The sequence below is a fragment of the Geospiza fortis genome, unplaced genomic scaffold (genome assembly GCF_000277835.1).
Source record: "Geospiza fortis unplaced genomic scaffold, GeoFor_1.0 scaffold403, whole genome shotgun sequence".
NCBI lineage: Eukaryota > Metazoa > Chordata > Aves > Passeriformes > Thraupidae > Geospiza > Geospiza fortis.
This window is the reverse complement of record NW_005054336.1, coordinates 551,672-569,764: the sequence shown is the minus strand read 5'-3', so window position 1 is coordinate 569,764 and position 18,093 is coordinate 551,672. Positions and strand designations below refer to the sequence as shown.

Sequence of the window (18,093 nt, the reverse complement as noted above, 5' to 3'; positions counted from 1 at the left end):
ACAAGAGCTGTCCTTGGTTGGCACTAAAAGGCCTCCTCTCAGTGAACCAACAGTTCAGCTGCAAAAACAGGGGAGTCTTCGTTACCATTTCTCAGGAGAGCTACTCCAGATGCCAATTCCTCTATTAAGGATAAAAAATCCAGATTTACAGGTATTAGAGGCTTACCTTTGCCCACTTTCACTATTTATAAGGTTAACAGGTCATCACATAATTACTTTAAACATGGATCCTTCCAGCTGTCTGTTTTTCCCACAGCTAACAGAGACGCTGCGGCAATTAGTTCAGAATAACGAGAAAGGAGCCACCAAAGAAGCTGCAGCCAAGTTCTTACAAATGATCCAGCTTTTTCGTGTAGCAACCCTTGATCAAATCGAGTCTTTGTGGCTGCAGTTTGTCAATGAACTCCCCTACAGGTAACTATGGCCTTCAGCCAGGGTTTCTGACCAGAGGCACAATGGGCAGGGAGGATGATGAGTGCTCCTTTTCCTGGCAGGCCCTGGTTCCTGAGTGCCATCTGTGCTGCTGGAGCTACTGACACGTTCAGATTCCTGAAGCAAAAAATCCATGACAAGAAGCTGAACATCTGGGAAACAGCAGTGACTCTCCCTCTCGCCTTCCATTTTGTTACACCAAACATAAAGACCCTGGAAATTGCCTCTGTGAGTACAGATCATTCGTCCTTTTGTTTTCCCTCTCACTCCTTTTTAAAGGTGAATTCATAGGGTTATAAATGAAAGATACAACATATTTCCATCTAAACTTGTAAAATGCAATGTATTAGCAAAAATGGAAAATGTTTCAGAAAATATTTCCAAACACTTGTTGCCAAAAGTTTGTAATTATATTTTGTATTAAACCCCACAAACTATAAGAAAACTGCTGTTGATTCTTTTTGCCAAATCAGAAGTTAAAAAGAAAAAAGACAAACTCAAGAAAATAATATGTAATCAGTATCTAAAGAGCATACAGCATAACTGGGGCAAATGTACTTAATTTTTTTGTAGCTGAATGTCTAGCATTTGATTGAATTCCTGAAATTATTTAGAAACAGCACAAATCAATTTTATCTATTTCTCACATGCATTTATTGATAAATACTTCACAGCTCTAATTACTAGAAATAGTAAAAAATGACACTTCTCCCTTCTGCAGAGTTTTCTGACCTGTCCCCAAATCCAGAAAGTACTGATGCATAGGATAATTGTTTACCTAGGATATGGTAGCATGGTGAATAAGTATTGTGCTCACGCTTTACTGTGTCCAAATGAACTTCTTCAGGTATGTGACTCTCATTTCTTATTCATAAAAGGTGAAAAAATTTTAAAAGTGCCTTTAATTTAGCTCTCACAATGCTGGCAATTATGTAAGTCACTATTTGCATGCCTCAGCGATGCAAAGACAGAATGAAACACTGAGATGATGCTTTTGAAAGGTCAGGCAGAATTTCAAATGTAGTACTAGAAGCCCATTGGGATAATGGATCCTGTAACCAGCCTGAAACTGAATTAAGTTGTGACAAAAGTCAGATTAAAGCAAAATAATTATGATTCTATGATTCTACTTTGACATTAGGTAGAGTGTACTTAAAAAGACAGTAAAGTGTGAATATAAGCAATGCTCTAGGTATGTCATAGGCTAGGGCTTCCAAGGAAGCCCTGCTACACAATTGCATTTCACTGTCAGAAATATTCAGAACATTGTCCTTGGACTGTGCAGCCCCAGCTCCTTGCTCAGCAGGACCACAGCACTGAGAAGGCCTTGCAGTGTTTGACATATGTCTCAATGTTCCAAAATAAAGTGGAATAAAGCCAGGCCACCAGAATGGTAATTCCACTTCTCAGAACAGTAGAACTGTTCAAGTAAACTTGAAATTATTGTAGGAAGTGAAAAATGCAAGAGCAATTTGGCAGAGGTGGCTCTGGGAACAACTGAGCTTGGCATCAGCTCAGCACTGCCTTTGGACTTGCAACAGACTCTTTGTTGCAGGCACCCACCTGGGATTGTCTCCTACGCTCAGGCACAATTCAAAATCAACTACAACACTGTGCAAGGAAAAAACCAAGTTTATTTGTATGGTCCATGTTTAGCACCCTGATAATGATGAGATTTTCCTGGGAGAAAAGTCTGAAGAGCTCAGTTCTGGGATTTGCAGCAGTAAATGTTTTGCTTGCTATGGCAATGCACATTTTTATGCACTACTACAAGATCATTGATCATTACCTGGTAAGATTAACAGTGTCTGCTTCATTTTCAGCCACTCCACGACCTTGCTACTGAAGCCACCAGCAAAGGTGATGCCAAAGACATGTCCTTGGCCCTGAAAGCCATGGGCAATGCAGGAGAGCCAGCCAGTATCAAACGCATCCTGAAGTTTTTGCCAACATTTTCTGCAGCTGCAGCTTCATTACCAAACAGAATTCATGTTGATGCTGTGTTGGCTTTAAGGAAAATTGCAAGAAAAGACCCTGCAAAAGTAACTGCAATTATTATTTAAACAAATGTCTTAAAGGGTATGGATTGGGTTTGCTTAGTGATTCGGGAATAACAAAGACATCGGGTAATGTTAGCAACTCTGGACAGGCTTCTCAGTTACTGGTCTTCCTCCTGCCCATGCTGCAAACTCCTGACATCATCCCATCCTTGCTGATATCCTGGAAAAGAGTGCTTTAGTCCCTGTAATGCTCAGCCTAATGGCTGTTTCTCCCAGCCCTGTTCACTGTGCACCCAGCAATATCTTCAGTTCTGGTGACAGCTCCCTTGCCCACATCTCTTGTTTAGGTTTCTGTTCTCCATCCACTGCAGAGCACATATGCACTGTTCTGGAAGCACTGCTCACAGGAAGTTAGGGGCTTCTCAGGGGTTCTCTCTCCCTCCTGTAGGTAAGGGAGCTCACCCTCCAGGTGTTTATGGACAGCACGCTTGCTCCCAACATCCGAATGGCGGCTTGTGTCGTTCTCTTCGAAACCAAGCCTGCTCTTCCAACAGTAACAGCTCTGGCCACCTCGCTGCTGACAGAGCCCAGCCTGCAAGTAGCCAGTTTTGCATATTCACACATGAAGGCTTTGGCAGCAGGCAGGATCCCACAGCTCCATAAACTGTAAGTAGAGGAAGAAGTATATTTTTAGTAGAAAACTGAGATTTTTTTTCCATGCAGTTTTCTAAGAGTTTGGTCACAGTTGACTGTCTTCATATGATTTTAATTCTATTACTCAGCTCTGCTGCTTGCAACATTGCCATTAAACTCCTGGGCCCCAGACTCGACAGGCTGAGCTATCGCTACAGCAAGGTTATTCAGATCAGCGACTTTTCCTGTGAGTAGAGCTGCCCTGTGCACTTCCTCAGCTTAGGTAGCCAAATGCCTCTATTGTGTTCTGTGATTTTCATCCAAAATCCAATCATGAACTGTGAATTTAGTGCACTCTTGAAATAGAAAAAGCAGAAGAACTTCCTAACATGCAAAATTTCCTAAGACTCTTCCACATCCAAATCTTTGGTATCTGCTGGGGAAAGTGATGCTTGCACACAGATTTAGGCCTCCTTCTTCAGTCCCTGGGGTTGTGTTGACTCTGCCCTAGAATAAAGTCCTCCTCTTGAGGTTGCAAGCTTGAGGACCTATGGGGCTGAACCCCTTGTGATCTTGACCCCTCAGCGCATAGCTGAGGTGGCTTATGTGCACCAGACACCTTGGAGACCCTAATTTCTGCTGCTTTTTATTCCTGTGACAGTTCAGTATCAGGCTGGTGCCATTTGGAGGGTCTATCTAATGAACAGTCCCAGCACCATGTTTCCATCTGACATAATCACAAAAGTAAGAGGCTATTATGCAAACACTGCAATGGATATTATTGAGGTAAGTATTGCATTAAGGCAGCCAGCTTTTGGACTGTGATGTACTGTTTAACTCCATTTCTGGCTGTGAGGGCGGACGTGGAAGGGAAAATTTAGATAATGATTATGATTTTACTTCTTTTATTTGGGCTTCTTGACACATACATTCATCAATGAACACATCCAGTATAGGCATGTAAGTCTAGGAGAGGAGGAAAGCTTGCACAGCAGAACATCCATCTGCCCACCTAAAGTCACGTGGGATCCAGGGTATTTTGCATAAGTACAGGGAAATTAAATTTCAGCCAGCAGTACAGCCAGGGCAGCACAAAGCTCCATGTACCAACATGCAAGAATTCACACAGCTTCTTGAGCAAGCTTTGCAGCCTCGGCTGAGTTCTGCCCTACCCTAAAATTATCCCTGCTGACTAATTTAAGGCTGGCTGGCTCAGCACGTCCTCAGCATCTGCAGCCATAGCCTGCAGCCATCTACCAGGTAGACATGTCCTTATAATGCAATGGCTTCATGAAACAAGTATTTCATGTGGCCTCAGTGAGTTAATCCGAGGCACAAGAGTTTTCCTGAGCTCTCCTGTACCTGGGCTGTGCTGCCTGACTCTTTCCTGCAGGTGGCTTTCCGGTCACAAGGCCTCACCAAGCTCATGAGGAAGCAGAACATTCCCTTCGCTGAGTTCGACACGTACAAGACCCTGAAGGAGCTGGGTAAATCGGTATGTCTGGGCACCTTTCTGACCTGTCTGCATCAGACAGCTCCTCCCAGCACCAGGGTTGCATCACCCACCCACTGAGCCATGCCTTTGATGTTTCTGGAAGAAAGGAGTCCGTCATCCTGTTCAGTCATGGAAAGCTGTACTTACATTGTACTTACTCTCTCAACAGGTGCCACCTTTTCACTCAACATGTGCTAGCTCTTAATATATAGTACAAAAGATGAGGCTGCTGTTGGGAGCCAAAATGTTTTAAAGTGTATGTTAGAACATACTAAGTGGTTGTTCTTCTCTTTTAAAATGATAATTGAATGAGGTTTTTCCTTCATGACTCCTTGGGTGTCATCTACTACTTACAGCAACAGAAATTACCTTGCCCTTACCTCATCCTTACATGGGGAAATTCTTTCTGAAATCAGCTATGCAATTAAGAAAGGCCACATTGGTTCAGACCTGTAATATGTCCATTGGGTTTTTTGGCTAAGGAACCACAGTTCTCACCCTTCAGATGGGATCTACTCTTTGTTAATACATTGCTCCACTTTAAGTGATATTTTCTGCTTCTTCCCTTTCTCTCCACGTCTCCTAACACCACAGCTTCTGGGATGGAAAGAACTGCCACCTGAAGACCCCCTGGTATCTACTTACATCAAAGTATTGGGCCAAGAGATTGCCTTTGTTGACATTGACAAAGAGGCCATTCAACAGATGATGATGGTACTGACAAGGCTGTTGACTTTTTGTCTGCAATTCTGAATAATTTCCCGGCTGTGCGGGGCCGCGGTGGCCCAGGCTGCGGCCGATGGTGAGCGTGGGAAGGCAAACCGAGCAGCTTCCCCACATAACTGTGGCTCCAATCCCTCTGCTCAAACGGAATCCTTCTATAATCTTGAAAAATACCCCAGTAATGTTGAAACCTTAGTGACCAGCTGCCTCCAAAGCGTTTGAGAAGTAATTAGGGTATTTCACCTGAGACATATTTGTATAACTCTGGTTTGGTATTAGCAACTTTTAAATAACCATGTAAAGTATTTCAAAATGTAAAAGCACTGCCCTTGCCTTAACTACTCTGCTTATTGAAAGTATTTTATCCCCAGATTTCATTGTTTCTCTGTTCATATAATTGCTGTCTGTCTTTTTCAGTGGATGTAAAGGTATCACCACCAGTATCTGACAATTTTAAACTCTCACAGTTGTGGGAAACCAAGACGGATATTCATGCTGACATCAGGCCAAAGTAAATATTACACATATATTCACATACGCACACAAGCATTAATAGTTATAGTTATATCTGACATAGATATACGTCAGTTCTATCTGACATAGATATGTATAGCTATGTGTAGCTATACAGGGATCTTACTTGTCCCAGATTTTGGACAAATCTGCTGGTCTAGAGCAGCAAAGTTGTGAGAAAGTAACACAATCCCCTGATGCTTTACAACCCTGCAAATCCAGCAATGTGCATAGTATCCCACAGGATACTGCACTGTTCTGCCATTGCTAGAAATGCTTACATTTGTACCTGTTCAATGACTAAAGATACTAAGATGTGAAAATATGTTATCTTACGTATCAAGTTTTTTACAATTTCAGCATAGAATGGCATCATCACCTGGTATAAGCCAGAAGGATTTCAGGGGGTAAAGGGAAATGCTTCTGGATCAGCAAAAGCAACAGTACTAATAATGATAATGGTAACAATAATGATAATAATAACAGTAGTGATAATATAATAAAAGTAGGCAGAATCTGAAGCTACGAGATTCTGGAATTAGCTTGTCCTCAAGCAATGACAATGACAATATCAGTGACAGTGCAGTCAGAAGGTCCATGTTAGCTTTGTTTTTCAGACAAACCATGTTTTCCAGCGGCATCTTAGCTTTTTTCTTATCCTGTTGTGATAAATCTCTTCATCCATCAGTAGTGGGTCTTACAATAAAAAGAACAGCATGAAAATGTACTTTTGCATTTCAAAGTTAAATTTTTCCATATTAATATATAATTATGCCTGGTTTTATTTCCACTCTTTCAGAGCATATTTTCATATGATTGCAATGATGGGGATTAATACACAGTACTTTCAGAGTGGTTTTGAATATCATGCAGAGTTCAGTGCCAACACTACAATGAAATTTGATGCCAGGATAAATATGAAAGAAAAAAATTTGAAGATTGAAACCCTTCCCTGCCATCAAGAGGTTGAGCTCGCAGCTGCGAGGTACAGAAGAGCTTTTTTCATTTTGCTTGCTCTGTGTTACTGATTTTGAGTTCCCTGTCATAAAATCACAAGTATCCAACTACTTGTTAAGGGCTGCCATACCTCAGCACTCACACAAAGTTTAGTACTGTCTTTTTTGCACCAGGAAAGATGGGTAGACTGAAATCAGAAGGCGTTACTTGTGTGCCATTTATCACCTCCACAGGAGTGAAGTTTATGCTATTTCAAGGAACATGGAAGAAGTAGATTCTGAAAAGAAATCCCAGATTTTCCCCAAAGGAGGAATACCAAGTATCTCTGACCAGGAGTCAACAGAAGGATCTTCAAAACCTGGTAGCTGGAAGGTAAGGAAGCCTCTTGCCACCTGTACTGCAGAGAGCAGAGAGCTCCTCAGAAGGGCTGGGCATCCCTGACATGGGAGCTGGCTAACCAGATCACAGACACAGGAATGGTGAAATTCAACAGGGGCCTGATATTTCCCAATGGGTTCATGACATGATCCTTCACAGTCCACTCACTTCCTTCACTGCATGCAGGCAGGGCTGCTTTGACAGTATGTTTTCCTACTTCTTCACAGTCATGGGAAGGTGTCTGAAATTCACATCCTTTGTACAATATCTTTTTTTTTTTTTTTCCTGAATCAGACTAATGTGAAAAACATGGTTCTTGGGCAGGATATAGATTTTTCTTCCCGAATCCTGAGATAACCCTGAGTGGATTGCAGGAGCACATTCTGTCATGTGCTCTTCCACTCCTGAGGCTGGCATGGGATGGCTGCCTTGGCTTCCAGCAGGAGAGCTAGAAGCCTGAAATGGATGCAGAGGGACTGCCCCAGCAAAGAGCCCTGCAGGTTCTCACTGGCAGTGTGTTTGTGAAGCACTGCCTGAGAAAGAGTGGGCAGGAGACATGTCTCTTCCACAGAGTATTTTGCAGGAAACCCCACTGCTGTCAGTGCCTGGATCTCTAATTCTAAGCATTGCTTCCTTCTTTAAGCAGGACTGTCATCATTCTCTTCATTAACTGGAGGAATTATTTTAAGAGCTGGGACAATTTTATTTTTTTATGGAAGATGACTTTATCTGCCTTATTTTTGTTTAATGCAGCAAAGCAGCATGCCTAATGTGATATCCAAAGGATACCAGCAAGGTCCAGAAGAGATACATCACAACAATGCAGGAAGAAGATTTCACACACGCAGGTTCTGTAAAAAATTTGAAAGTTTGGGATGTTCTACTTGTCTCAGCCTTAAATCACAAAATTCTGCTTCCTTAAGAAATACCTATCTGCACGAATTATATGAAGAATTTGAAGCCAAAATAATTTTAAAGCCAGGTAAAGTCATAATAACAGGTTTTTCTGACAATCACTGTAGATAATGCTCAAGCAGCACAACCCCGGAATGTTTTTGCCTTTAGTTCGTACAGATGCTGACATTGACAAAATACAGCTGGAGGTTCAAGCAGGACCCAAAGCAGCTTCAAAAATAATTGAAGTATCAAGCTCAGGGTCAAAGGAAGAGGGAGAGGCAGCTCCATACAAGGACATTCAAGCTAAACTGAAGAAGATTCTAGGCATTGAAGAGGTGTTCATGGTAAGAGACTGAGCATCAGGGAGGGAAATATTTCCTGTAATGAAGCCAAGGGTTTCCATTGTGGAAAACTGGCATGGGAAAGCAAGGAGCTGGGCTGGGAGGAATTCTATTTCCTTGGAAGCCTGTGGTGAGCATCTTGTCTGACAGCCAGGGAAATGTAACAGAACAAGCTCTAAATTCATAATGCTTTCAACTGTTTTTGGAGGCTGCAAATAAGACACGGCGCCGCACAAAACGGATTAACCGAGAGTACAAGACTGAAGACACGGGCCTGTGGGCAGAGCCCAGCATACCCCACCTCTCCAGCTCATCCTCCTCTTCTGCTGCTTCCTCTGCTGATGGCAGAGATCCTGGACATCATCACAGGAAAGATGAAAGACGGCAGTCTGGGAGGAAGCGTGGCAGCAGGAGCAGCAGCAGGAGCAGCAGCTGGAGCTCTGCTGGCAGCACAGCATGCAGCAGCAGCAGCAGCCAGGAGGACCACTCTGGGGACAGGCACTGTAGTGGGGACAGGGAATATTCCAACCAACAGGTAATTCACTCTGGCTGAACCTTTTATATTTCTTATGGTGGATTGCCTTTGTACATCAGAAAATTGTGCTCATAGACTGTGGACCAAAGAAAGAGGAACTCTGGTTCTCTGAGGCATTTCAGACCAGAATTTTGACATTTCAGTCTTTTTCATTATAAAATGTTTAAAAAATTTAATTTCGCACTTTTTTCCATACTCAGAGCTGAAATTTTTAATGCATTTTTCAAAAGCTAGTTCTTTATTTTCTCTTGGATCTTACATACTATCTATTTTACAGGCAAACCCACCTGTTTACCACCTTTTATTTAAGCCCACAGATGAACAGGTACATTTACTGCATATATGGGAGCAGTGGGTACAACTAGTCTTGCTGTCTTTCTGCAATTAGATCCTAGTTCTCTGGGAGTGAAAATATGATAAATTAATTCTGCAACAGCTTCCAGTGGCAGACACCTGCTTCAAGGTGATTCTTTGTTTTTGCAGGACACAGGAGGGAAAATCCTGAACATCAGCATCAGCTCATCCTCTTCCTCAGCTAGTGATGAAGATTTCTCTGGAGCCATGTCTCAGGTGAATGTCTTAATCTGCAAGAAACCCAAACATTTACTTTGCATTTCCAGTTTTTGTGTATTTATAACAGATAGGAAAATTTCAGTGATTTAGCATAATAGGTGTATAGAAAGAAATTGAACTGTTTATTATTTCATAAAGCTGAGCACATTGGATAATCATTGAATGTAATTTAATATTCATTTAATACAGGTTACATTTTTGAATGAAACTGGGATGTATTGCTGTACATGTTGAAATTTGTCTTGCTCAGTAAATAATTCACTATAAAAATCAGAACACTTTTGAAGTGCTGACCTGCTGGATTAGAAACTGGTTTCAGGGATATTTTCCTTGTGTATCTTTCTGTAAAAGTTTAGGAGTTGACTCTGCCACTCTTTTGTTCATTAGGCATTGAAATTACAAAAAAATTAACAAAAAAATTCCCATCATAGTCTTACTTGCATTGGTCATGCCAGTGGTTTTACTATGGTAATTCTAATGCCTTCTTTGTGTCTTTGGTCTCTATTTCCTCTCTACTCACCAAAGCCTGAATTCCTGGGAGACAGAAAGCCACCAATACTGGCTGCAGTTCTCCGTGCCATCTACAGAAACAAGCAGCCAACAGGACTGCAGTTTGTCCTGTACACTGATACACAGCCCAAGGGGTGGAGAATACAGGTGTTTGGTTCAAGCATCACAGGACCAAGCAGATGGAAACTCTGTGCTGATGCTTCAGTAATAAATTACCGAAAAGTATCAGTAAGTTTAAAATACCAATCGGCCCAAATATAAATGAAACATAATGATCTTACTATGTTTTATGTAAAAATTTATTTATTTCCCTTTACTAGGGTTCTCTTAAATGGGGTAAAAATTGCCAGGACTACCAGATTGCTACTCAGATTGCAACAGGGCAATTTGCTGCTTATCCAGCTATGCAGATGAAGCTGGAGTGGCTGAAAGTTCCCTCAATAATCCGAACAACTGCAAGATGGTGAGATTTCACTTTAGTCTTTGAAAAATATATGTCAGTGCTCCAAATAATTGCAGGTTCAGTTCTGCAACTTTCAAGCTGGAAAAAATCCCCTCCACGAGTAGGATTTTATAATTTTCATAAAATTATATTTTATTTTATATAAAGTCAGATTACCAATGTGTGCTTTCTCTGTATTCATTCCCTCAAAGCATCATTACTGCATTTTTGTATGCAAGAAAACCACTTGGGATGATGGGATTCACCTAATCTATTGCAGACTTGGAATTTAAGGTGCCTGAATTAGGAGATTGCTCTTGTCATGCTTCCTGATTCATGGAGGTTCAGAGCAGAAGCCTGACTGTGGGTCTCTGAGGAAATCAGTCTCTTAATTTCCTAATGCAGGCACTTGCCTCTGGCTTCTAAAGCAGGTGATACAAATACTTCTCATAAAGCTTATGCACATTAAATAACAATTTTTAAATGACATTTAATGCAAGAAAACTGTACATTCTGAATTCAGTTCACATGTGTCTCCTTTTTAATGAAATATCTGTTGCATTCATTTATTGTATCCCTCCATGCATTTGCCTGCAATAACATATAGATCCACATTGAAGCCTATTTTTTTGGCATAGTACTACTAAAATACAGTCATGTACAGCAACTCAGTTAACTAAATACATGTAAAACACAAGTTTTCACATTAAAGGCATACAGGTGATTTGATTAAAAGTCTTCTGAAGAAGGTAACTTTTTACATTAGATTGAATTACCCAAAGCTGTTATCTGCCCTTATTAGAGGAGATTAAACCATCCAATTGACTATCCTGGAGCAAAGCCACAGAACCTACCATTTCTTTCTGCTCTGAGACTGTGCCTTTTTATAAAGGAATATTTTCTGTATTTCTCTCTTTGAGCCCCAAGCTTGTTTGGAAACCCATTTGTAGAGATCCCTCCATCAGCTTGTTAACAGTCTTAGTGGGCAAAGGATCCTTGCCTAAAGTTACCACTGCATGACTGACATACTAAAGTGAAATATTAACTTAGCATTTTTTAGCATGTTAGTATTTGGTGGCTTATGTAATTGATGCCTATTTTTAAGTCTGAATGTGTTTAAAACAAATTTGCCACACTTTTCTTCTCATATTACTCTCCCATCCAGACTCTTGAGATCTTTTATACCAATTAAAAAATAAATTTGCTGCCTCTCCTTCAATATACAACATCGTGTATCACCAAACCCTGATGCAAAACATGCCCTGATACTAACACATATGCATATTACTTTATGGAGGTATTTTAGTGTGAACAAATAATAATAATTTCTTTCAAAGACAGTTAATTTTAATAACTTCCTTTTTCTTCCCCAGGTTTTACTCATTTCTCCCAGGAGCTGCCTATTTGCTTGGGTTTTCCCAAAGGCAACAGCTTAGTCCCTCTCACCAGGCAACCTTGGTTATGGCTTTGACATCCCCAAGAACCTGTGATGTTGTCTTTAAGTTGCCAGAGGTAACAATTTCCATCATCTTTTATCCTGAAACAGTCAATACCTAGGAAATGGATGATTAAGGGGTTTTTTGACCTGCTGATTAAAAAAAAAAGCAACCCAATCAAAACTATAAAGAAGCTGCCTTCAGAAGACATTATATTCATACAGTTGGTTTTAGTAAGAAAATACCTTACAACATATTAGTCTTTCTCATGTAGCATACAAGCATATGAAATAAGAAAAGGTTAGAAAACAATCATCATGATAGACAGCAAGTTAGAAAATAACTTATGAAAAAGCCCACTCCTCCCAAAGTCTTAAGAAAGATGACAGGTTTTCCTGTTTTCTGGAAAAGACTGTAAAAACAGGCTGTTGGGACAGCCAAACCGCAGCACTTGATGTATAGGCAGAAAGAGGGTGTGCATCTCAGGTGAGCAAATTGCTCAGCCTGAGAACAAATGTGATGCACAACTACCCAAAAAGCTGCAAATTGGTGACTATCCAAATTCATTTCTAGCACTGCTGTGCCACAGGTTGCAGATGTGTCACATTGTACAACTATTTCATGCTGTACACAGAGGACTTGATTTCTTTTTCACTCTGACAGAAATCCAGATGCTAATTTAGATTTCAGTCAGCACAGTTCTCTTGGAAAATTAGAGGAAAATGCTACCTTATCTCTAGACTGTACTTTGCATTTCCATTCCCACTCATGTTTGTTTCCTGCCTGATTTTCAGCTCACAATTTACGACACGGCCATCAGTCTGCCCCTGCCAGTCCCCTCACACCCGGGTACAGCCATCTCAGCATCACCATCCTCTGACTGGAAGGTCTTTTCCCAAGCAACACTTTCACTCATTGAAAGTCTTAAAGGTCAGCAAGTAACTATCTGCACAGCCAATGATTGACTTTGTAAATTTTGTAAACATGATTTGCACTTTTGATGTAATTTTTTTTTACTTATTTATTCACTTAAAAATCAGTTGGATGTCAGATAGAAACAAAGCATCTCTATGAAAATCTGTGAGACTGCAAAGATGTAAAGAAATGGAGACATACTAGGAAGATTAAACATTCAGTTCCATGCCAAATAATGCTTTCAAATACATCCATTCCCAAATAAATCCATTCCCATTTCAGCTTCGCTGCAAAAATTGTTTGTGAAGAAAATACAACACAAAATTTGTGAGAGGAACATCTAAGTGACCTCTGATTTGGGGTGCTCTGCTTGATTAGCACTGTTATGTTGAAGCTGAAACAGCTCCAAAAGTGTACTCATTAATTTCAAATCCTGCACTTTGAGTTTGAAGGGATTATTGTTTTATTAATGCTGTATTAACAGCTAATCACATTATACGTACTTAGGGTAAGTTTTAAAATGAAAAGCTTTATGTAATCCTGCAATAAGGAGTCACATTTTGCTTGGAATCAGTGGGATAATATCATCCCATGCATATTTATAAGGTGTCCTTGTCCATAGCAAGGGGATTGGAATTAGATGATCTTCAAGGTTCCTTCTAACCCGAGCCATTCTATGATTCAATGGTAGTTCTAAGGTAAACACCAGAACTAATCTGTATTAACTACAATTGTTGCAAAATAATTTCTAATCAGAGCTGGTAGGATTTCCAACAAAATGGCATTACAGTGAAAAAGACAAAAATGTAGTGTGGTATTTTTTCCTTCCCAACTTCTAACTATTTCTAACCCTGGTTATGATTCCATAAAGGTATCAGCATTTCAGTAAACTTTCCCTAGTGGTAATGGTATGTGAATTGTTATCAACCCTTTTGAAATTCTTTTGATTACAACAAAGTTAGAAAAGCCAAAATGCCACAAACTGAGAGTTGCACCAGCTCTGAGCACAATTCATCTCACACAATGCCTGAATCACGGGGGTGTTGTTCTGCAAAGTTTTACTTTTGAATTACTACAAATCTAAAATTTGTAGGACTGGCAAAGTTTTACTTTTGAATTACTACAAATCTAAAATTTCACCTGACAGAATTAATCCATTTCTACATCAGAACATGCAGAACCAGAATATTTTTTCCCTTTAATTACAAAACTAAAATAAAATTGCTATCTTACATAAATTATAAAATGCTTACTTTTACTTTTTTTTTTCAGGTCATTGTACAGTTTTCCAAAATAAGATCACAACCTTCAATGGTGTTGAATTTAACTATTCAATGCCTGCAAATTGCTACCATGTCTTGGTGCAGGACTGTAGTCCAGAGCTTAAATTCCTGGTGATGGTGAAAAGACTTGAAGAGTCTGCTGACCTTACAGCAGTAAATGTCAGAGTTGCCAGCCAGTAAGTAATTGAAAACTTAACAAAAAATAGATGCCAACCTGAATATGCTATAAATGAAGATCAAATTGGCAAGGCAGACTGGCACTAACATTAGATTCATGCAGGAAGTACTGATGTAAATGGAAAGATATCTAGGAGTGTCACTGGAATTTGGGACTTTGTCTTTTAAAAGGGCTTCTGAAATATATCTGAGGTTCACAGTAATCTCAAGACTTTACTGCTACAAATTCTTCATTAACTTGTTAGAACTTAAGCATCTAATTTCAGTACTTCGTGCTTAGGCAGACACATAAACTGTAAATCCAGAAGGAGATATTTTAATCATTAGTCTGGCCTTCTACACTAAGCTAATAATTAGAACAAATTAGAACCCACACTCATTACAGCAGGGTTGTTGAGAAGTGGACATAGCTAAAAAGGGCATTACATATCCCAGATTAGAGGCACTCTCTTAGGATGTCTCTTAGTTGGTACATAATGTTCTAATCTATTTGAAATTCCTTTAAGATACACTTTGTTTCAGCCTGGAGCAATCACCCCTAAATTGCATGGGATTATGCATACTAAAATCACTGTAGTGAGTGTTCTTCAAAGCATATAAATAGACTTTCATCCCTAAGGTTTCATTACAAGTAATTATTTATTTCTGAAAAATGTGTGCCTAACTGTGCCATAGTGTTAGAGAAACAGAGGGAATCTAGTATTCCCTGCACCTGTTTTGTGGAAGAACACAAGGATGCTTGTTTTATAGACTGTATCTTTTGTGATAAAGACATTCCTCATCACTGAATCATTCCTGATTGTTTCATGCAATTGTATGGATGTGCTTTTGATATGCTTGAGCTTCATATTTCTTCTGTTAGAGCAAACACTGCTCTGAAGAAAATACTACAATACACAGCCTGTTCAGGCTGTAAGAGAACTGCCCTAGGGAACCCAATCTTCCTTTGAAATGTAAAGCACCTTCCATTTATGTGAGGGTAATAGCAATTAGGTTGTGCTGCAGCGAGGCTCCTGCAGCCTGGTGTCCTCCTGCCTGAGCTGTGGCCACGAGCAGCCACTCAGAGATGGTACAGCCAGGGGAGGTGCACTGGGAGCCCTCCTGCTGGCACACTGTCCTGGGCCCCCTCAGCCTTCCCCCTAAAGGGGAGAAGGTGATTCATGCCAGGATGATATGAGCATCCTGCAGTGATGGTTCTGCCAGAACAGGAAATTATAAGCTGAGTAGGGCAGAGGAGAAGCATTTGTTTACACTAATTTCCTTTATTTAAAGTGAGATTGACATGTATGTTTCCAATGGACTCATCCAGTTGAAGATTAATGGTGTCCAAGCCCCAAAAGGTCTTCCATACACATCTAATACTGGTAAGAGACTCGTCTTTAGGTTTTGTTTAATCTTTCCTGATCTTTTGATGAAGGAGAGGGTATGATCCTGCAGACACCTCACAAGATAAAGATCATCCTAATTTGAGAAAGAATTAGATTTTAACATACCTCCATGCAAGCTTTTCTTGTGGGTGGCAAGAAAGATGAGCACAGAAAGAGATGCTGATCCTGTGCATCTTTGCACAGACCAAAACTGCAGGGCTGTGGTATGTTTTGCTGATTCCAGAGACCCACAGAACAGGAATTTAGATGACTCCTGTCACAGCCACCCCTGTGAGTGGCTTCAGCTTTTCCCAGGGCAGAGAGCAGTAGTCTTTTCACTTCCCACAATCTCTTTTGGGATTCTGTAAAGTGTGCATTATGTGCCCAGGAAATTAACAAAGGGTTCAGGGTGGATCCTAAAACAGTAACTTCATTTCAGAAAAGATCACATTTTTCTTTTCTGTTGCAGCTGCAAGCATGCTGATCAGCAGTGAAAAGAAAGGACTGACACTAAAAGCCCCAGATTATGGCATAGATAAAATATACTATGATGGGCATAGACTTGAGGTAATTTTTAAGTTACTTTCAGTGTGTTTAGTTTTAGAAGAAAAGCATTTACATGCAACTTTTCTGTATTTCCACAAAGATTCAAGCTGCTTTCTGGATGGCTGGAAAAACATGTGGCATTTGTGGAAAATATGATGCTGAGGTAGAAAGAGAATATCAAACACCCAGTGGATATTTAGCTAAAGATGCTGTGAGTTTTGGTCACTCTTGGATCATCTCAGAAGACCCCTGTACTGGAGGTACTAAGATCCCAACATATATTAATGTAATTGCCTTCAATTAATTAATTAGTTAATTAATCACATGAATAGTTGGTTTATATTAATTGTAGCACAGTCATCTCATTTTTTGCTATTTTTGTGATTAGTGGCCTCAGACTAAAAGAAGAAAAAAAATAATCCGTTTTTCCTGAGTTTGGTAGTTCACTGCAAGTTCTAGTTTTCTTGGGTTTTTATATCAACGTCTTATGCATTGTGTAGTTACCTGGAGTTTGTGTGTTCAACTTAAAACTCTCTAAGTTGATAACTTAGTATGAAAAGGAAGAAGTTTGACTGTTGACAAAAGTAATTTTATGTCATCTTTAATAGTTTCATTCTTTATTTTCATTCTGTTATTTCCAGGCTTTTAGTTTAAATTTTAAAAATTATATCTAGCCCTGACTATCAAACTAGCAGGCATTTGAGGTGGGAAAAACTTGTTTTAATTTCCTCAGGCTGAAGATTAACACACTCTGAAAACTTCAGCCTGGGAATGACTAATTGTTCTTGCTATCCAGGCCCTACATAAAAACATGAATGTGTTGGTCACATTAGGGTGCACTACACATTTTGTGTGGAACACAACCTTCTGGGCACGTGTTGGCCTTTCTGTAATGTTTTCTTAGATCAAGCTTCCCTGGGGTGGCTGGATCATAGACATAAGGACTAAGCTACTCAGCCATGGCAAGGCAGGTGTGATGCTGCTCACAGTACAGAAGAGGATATGCCTAGGAGCCACTGCTGCCCCAAAATGAAGTGCTGTCTGAGTTCAAGTAAAGTTGAGCGTCAGTTGACCAAGGTTTTCACAAGTATCTTTTCGGATTTGGACATCAGTGTCCCACCTAGATCCCATCTCTGTCCTTGCAACTGTGTTCCATGTGCCTCATTTTCTCACAGCCTGAGCCTTTGACAAAAAATTGATTCACTTCACGCTGATTACCTTCATGCCACACTTCATCCATTGGTCTTAGTGTCTGCCAGTTCTACAAATTAAGTACTGAAAGCTATTTACCTAAACTCTGTGCATGCTTTAAGAGGGTTCATGTTTTGTAGCTTGTAAACTGCAGCACAAACTTGTCAAAAGTGAGAAGCCACTTTCATTTGAGAAGGCAGCAGAAAAATGTTTCTCCGTGGAGCCAGTCCTTCGCTGTGTGAAAGGCTGCTCAGCAACCCAGACTGTTTCCGTGTCCGTGGGCTTCCACTGCGTTCCAGCCGGTGAGTCTGGTGAGCTGTGCACACCACGCTGTGCCGCCGGGGTTCTGTGGAAAGCACGAAATGCACCGCACTGACACAGGAGTGCCCCAATGTATAACCAACCCTGCTCTCCTTTCTCCTTTAGACTCCGCTCTCAGCCTGGACGGGCAGCTTCGGCTGGACCAGAAGTCCGAGGACGTCGTGAGCTCGGTGTCCGCTCACACGGCGTGTTCGTGCCAGCAGCAGTGCCCGGCCTGAGCCCCGCTCAGCCCGGCTGCCTCGGGCGGCGGGGATGAGCCCCGTCCCCTCCGGGAGACCGCTCTGCCCTGCTTCTTCTCCCGGGGATCCGGGAAACAACCCGGGCATCCGTCCCCGGGATGACCTTTCAATAAACAGCTGCTCTCTGAACGCTCGGCGGAGCTCATTTGTCCCTGCACAGGCGGCGCGCTGGACCCGGCTCCGCCCGGG

General features: G+C 40.9%; 1 protein-coding gene across 1 annotated transcript in view; it reads left to right on the top strand.

The window, feature by feature from the left end:
* LOC102037718 (vitellogenin-2-like) overlaps positions 1-18,037 on the top strand; it is a 21,729-nt gene extending 3,692 nt beyond the window's left edge. Inside the window, 28 exon segments of the mRNA XM_031057902.1 lie at positions 1-151; positions 257-414; positions 495-660; positions 1,154-1,279; positions 2,256-2,474; positions 2,881-3,098; positions 3,215-3,312; positions 3,727-3,851; positions 4,459-4,560; positions 5,155-5,362; positions 5,701-5,794; positions 6,596-6,781; positions 6,987-7,125; positions 7,885-8,113; positions 8,197-8,372; positions 8,578-8,904; positions 9,182-9,229; positions 9,388-9,474; positions 10,003-10,215; positions 10,308-10,450; positions 11,803-11,941; positions 12,660-12,795; positions 14,053-14,239; positions 15,513-15,604; positions 16,077-16,174; positions 16,254-16,413; positions 17,485-17,646; positions 17,771-18,037. Of these exon segments, the coding sequence (XP_030913762.1) occupies positions 1-151; positions 257-414; positions 495-660; positions 1,154-1,279; positions 2,256-2,474; positions 2,881-3,098; positions 3,215-3,312; positions 3,727-3,851; positions 4,459-4,560; positions 5,155-5,362; positions 5,701-5,794; positions 6,596-6,781; positions 6,987-7,125; positions 7,885-8,113; positions 8,197-8,372; positions 8,578-8,904; positions 9,182-9,229; positions 9,388-9,474; positions 10,003-10,215; positions 10,308-10,450; positions 11,803-11,941; positions 12,660-12,795; positions 14,053-14,239; positions 15,513-15,604; positions 16,077-16,174; positions 16,254-16,413; positions 17,485-17,646; positions 17,771-17,883 (4,300 nt within the window). The 3' untranslated portion in view covers positions 17,884-18,037.
* The last annotated feature ends 56 nt before the right edge of the window (positions 18,038-18,093 follow it).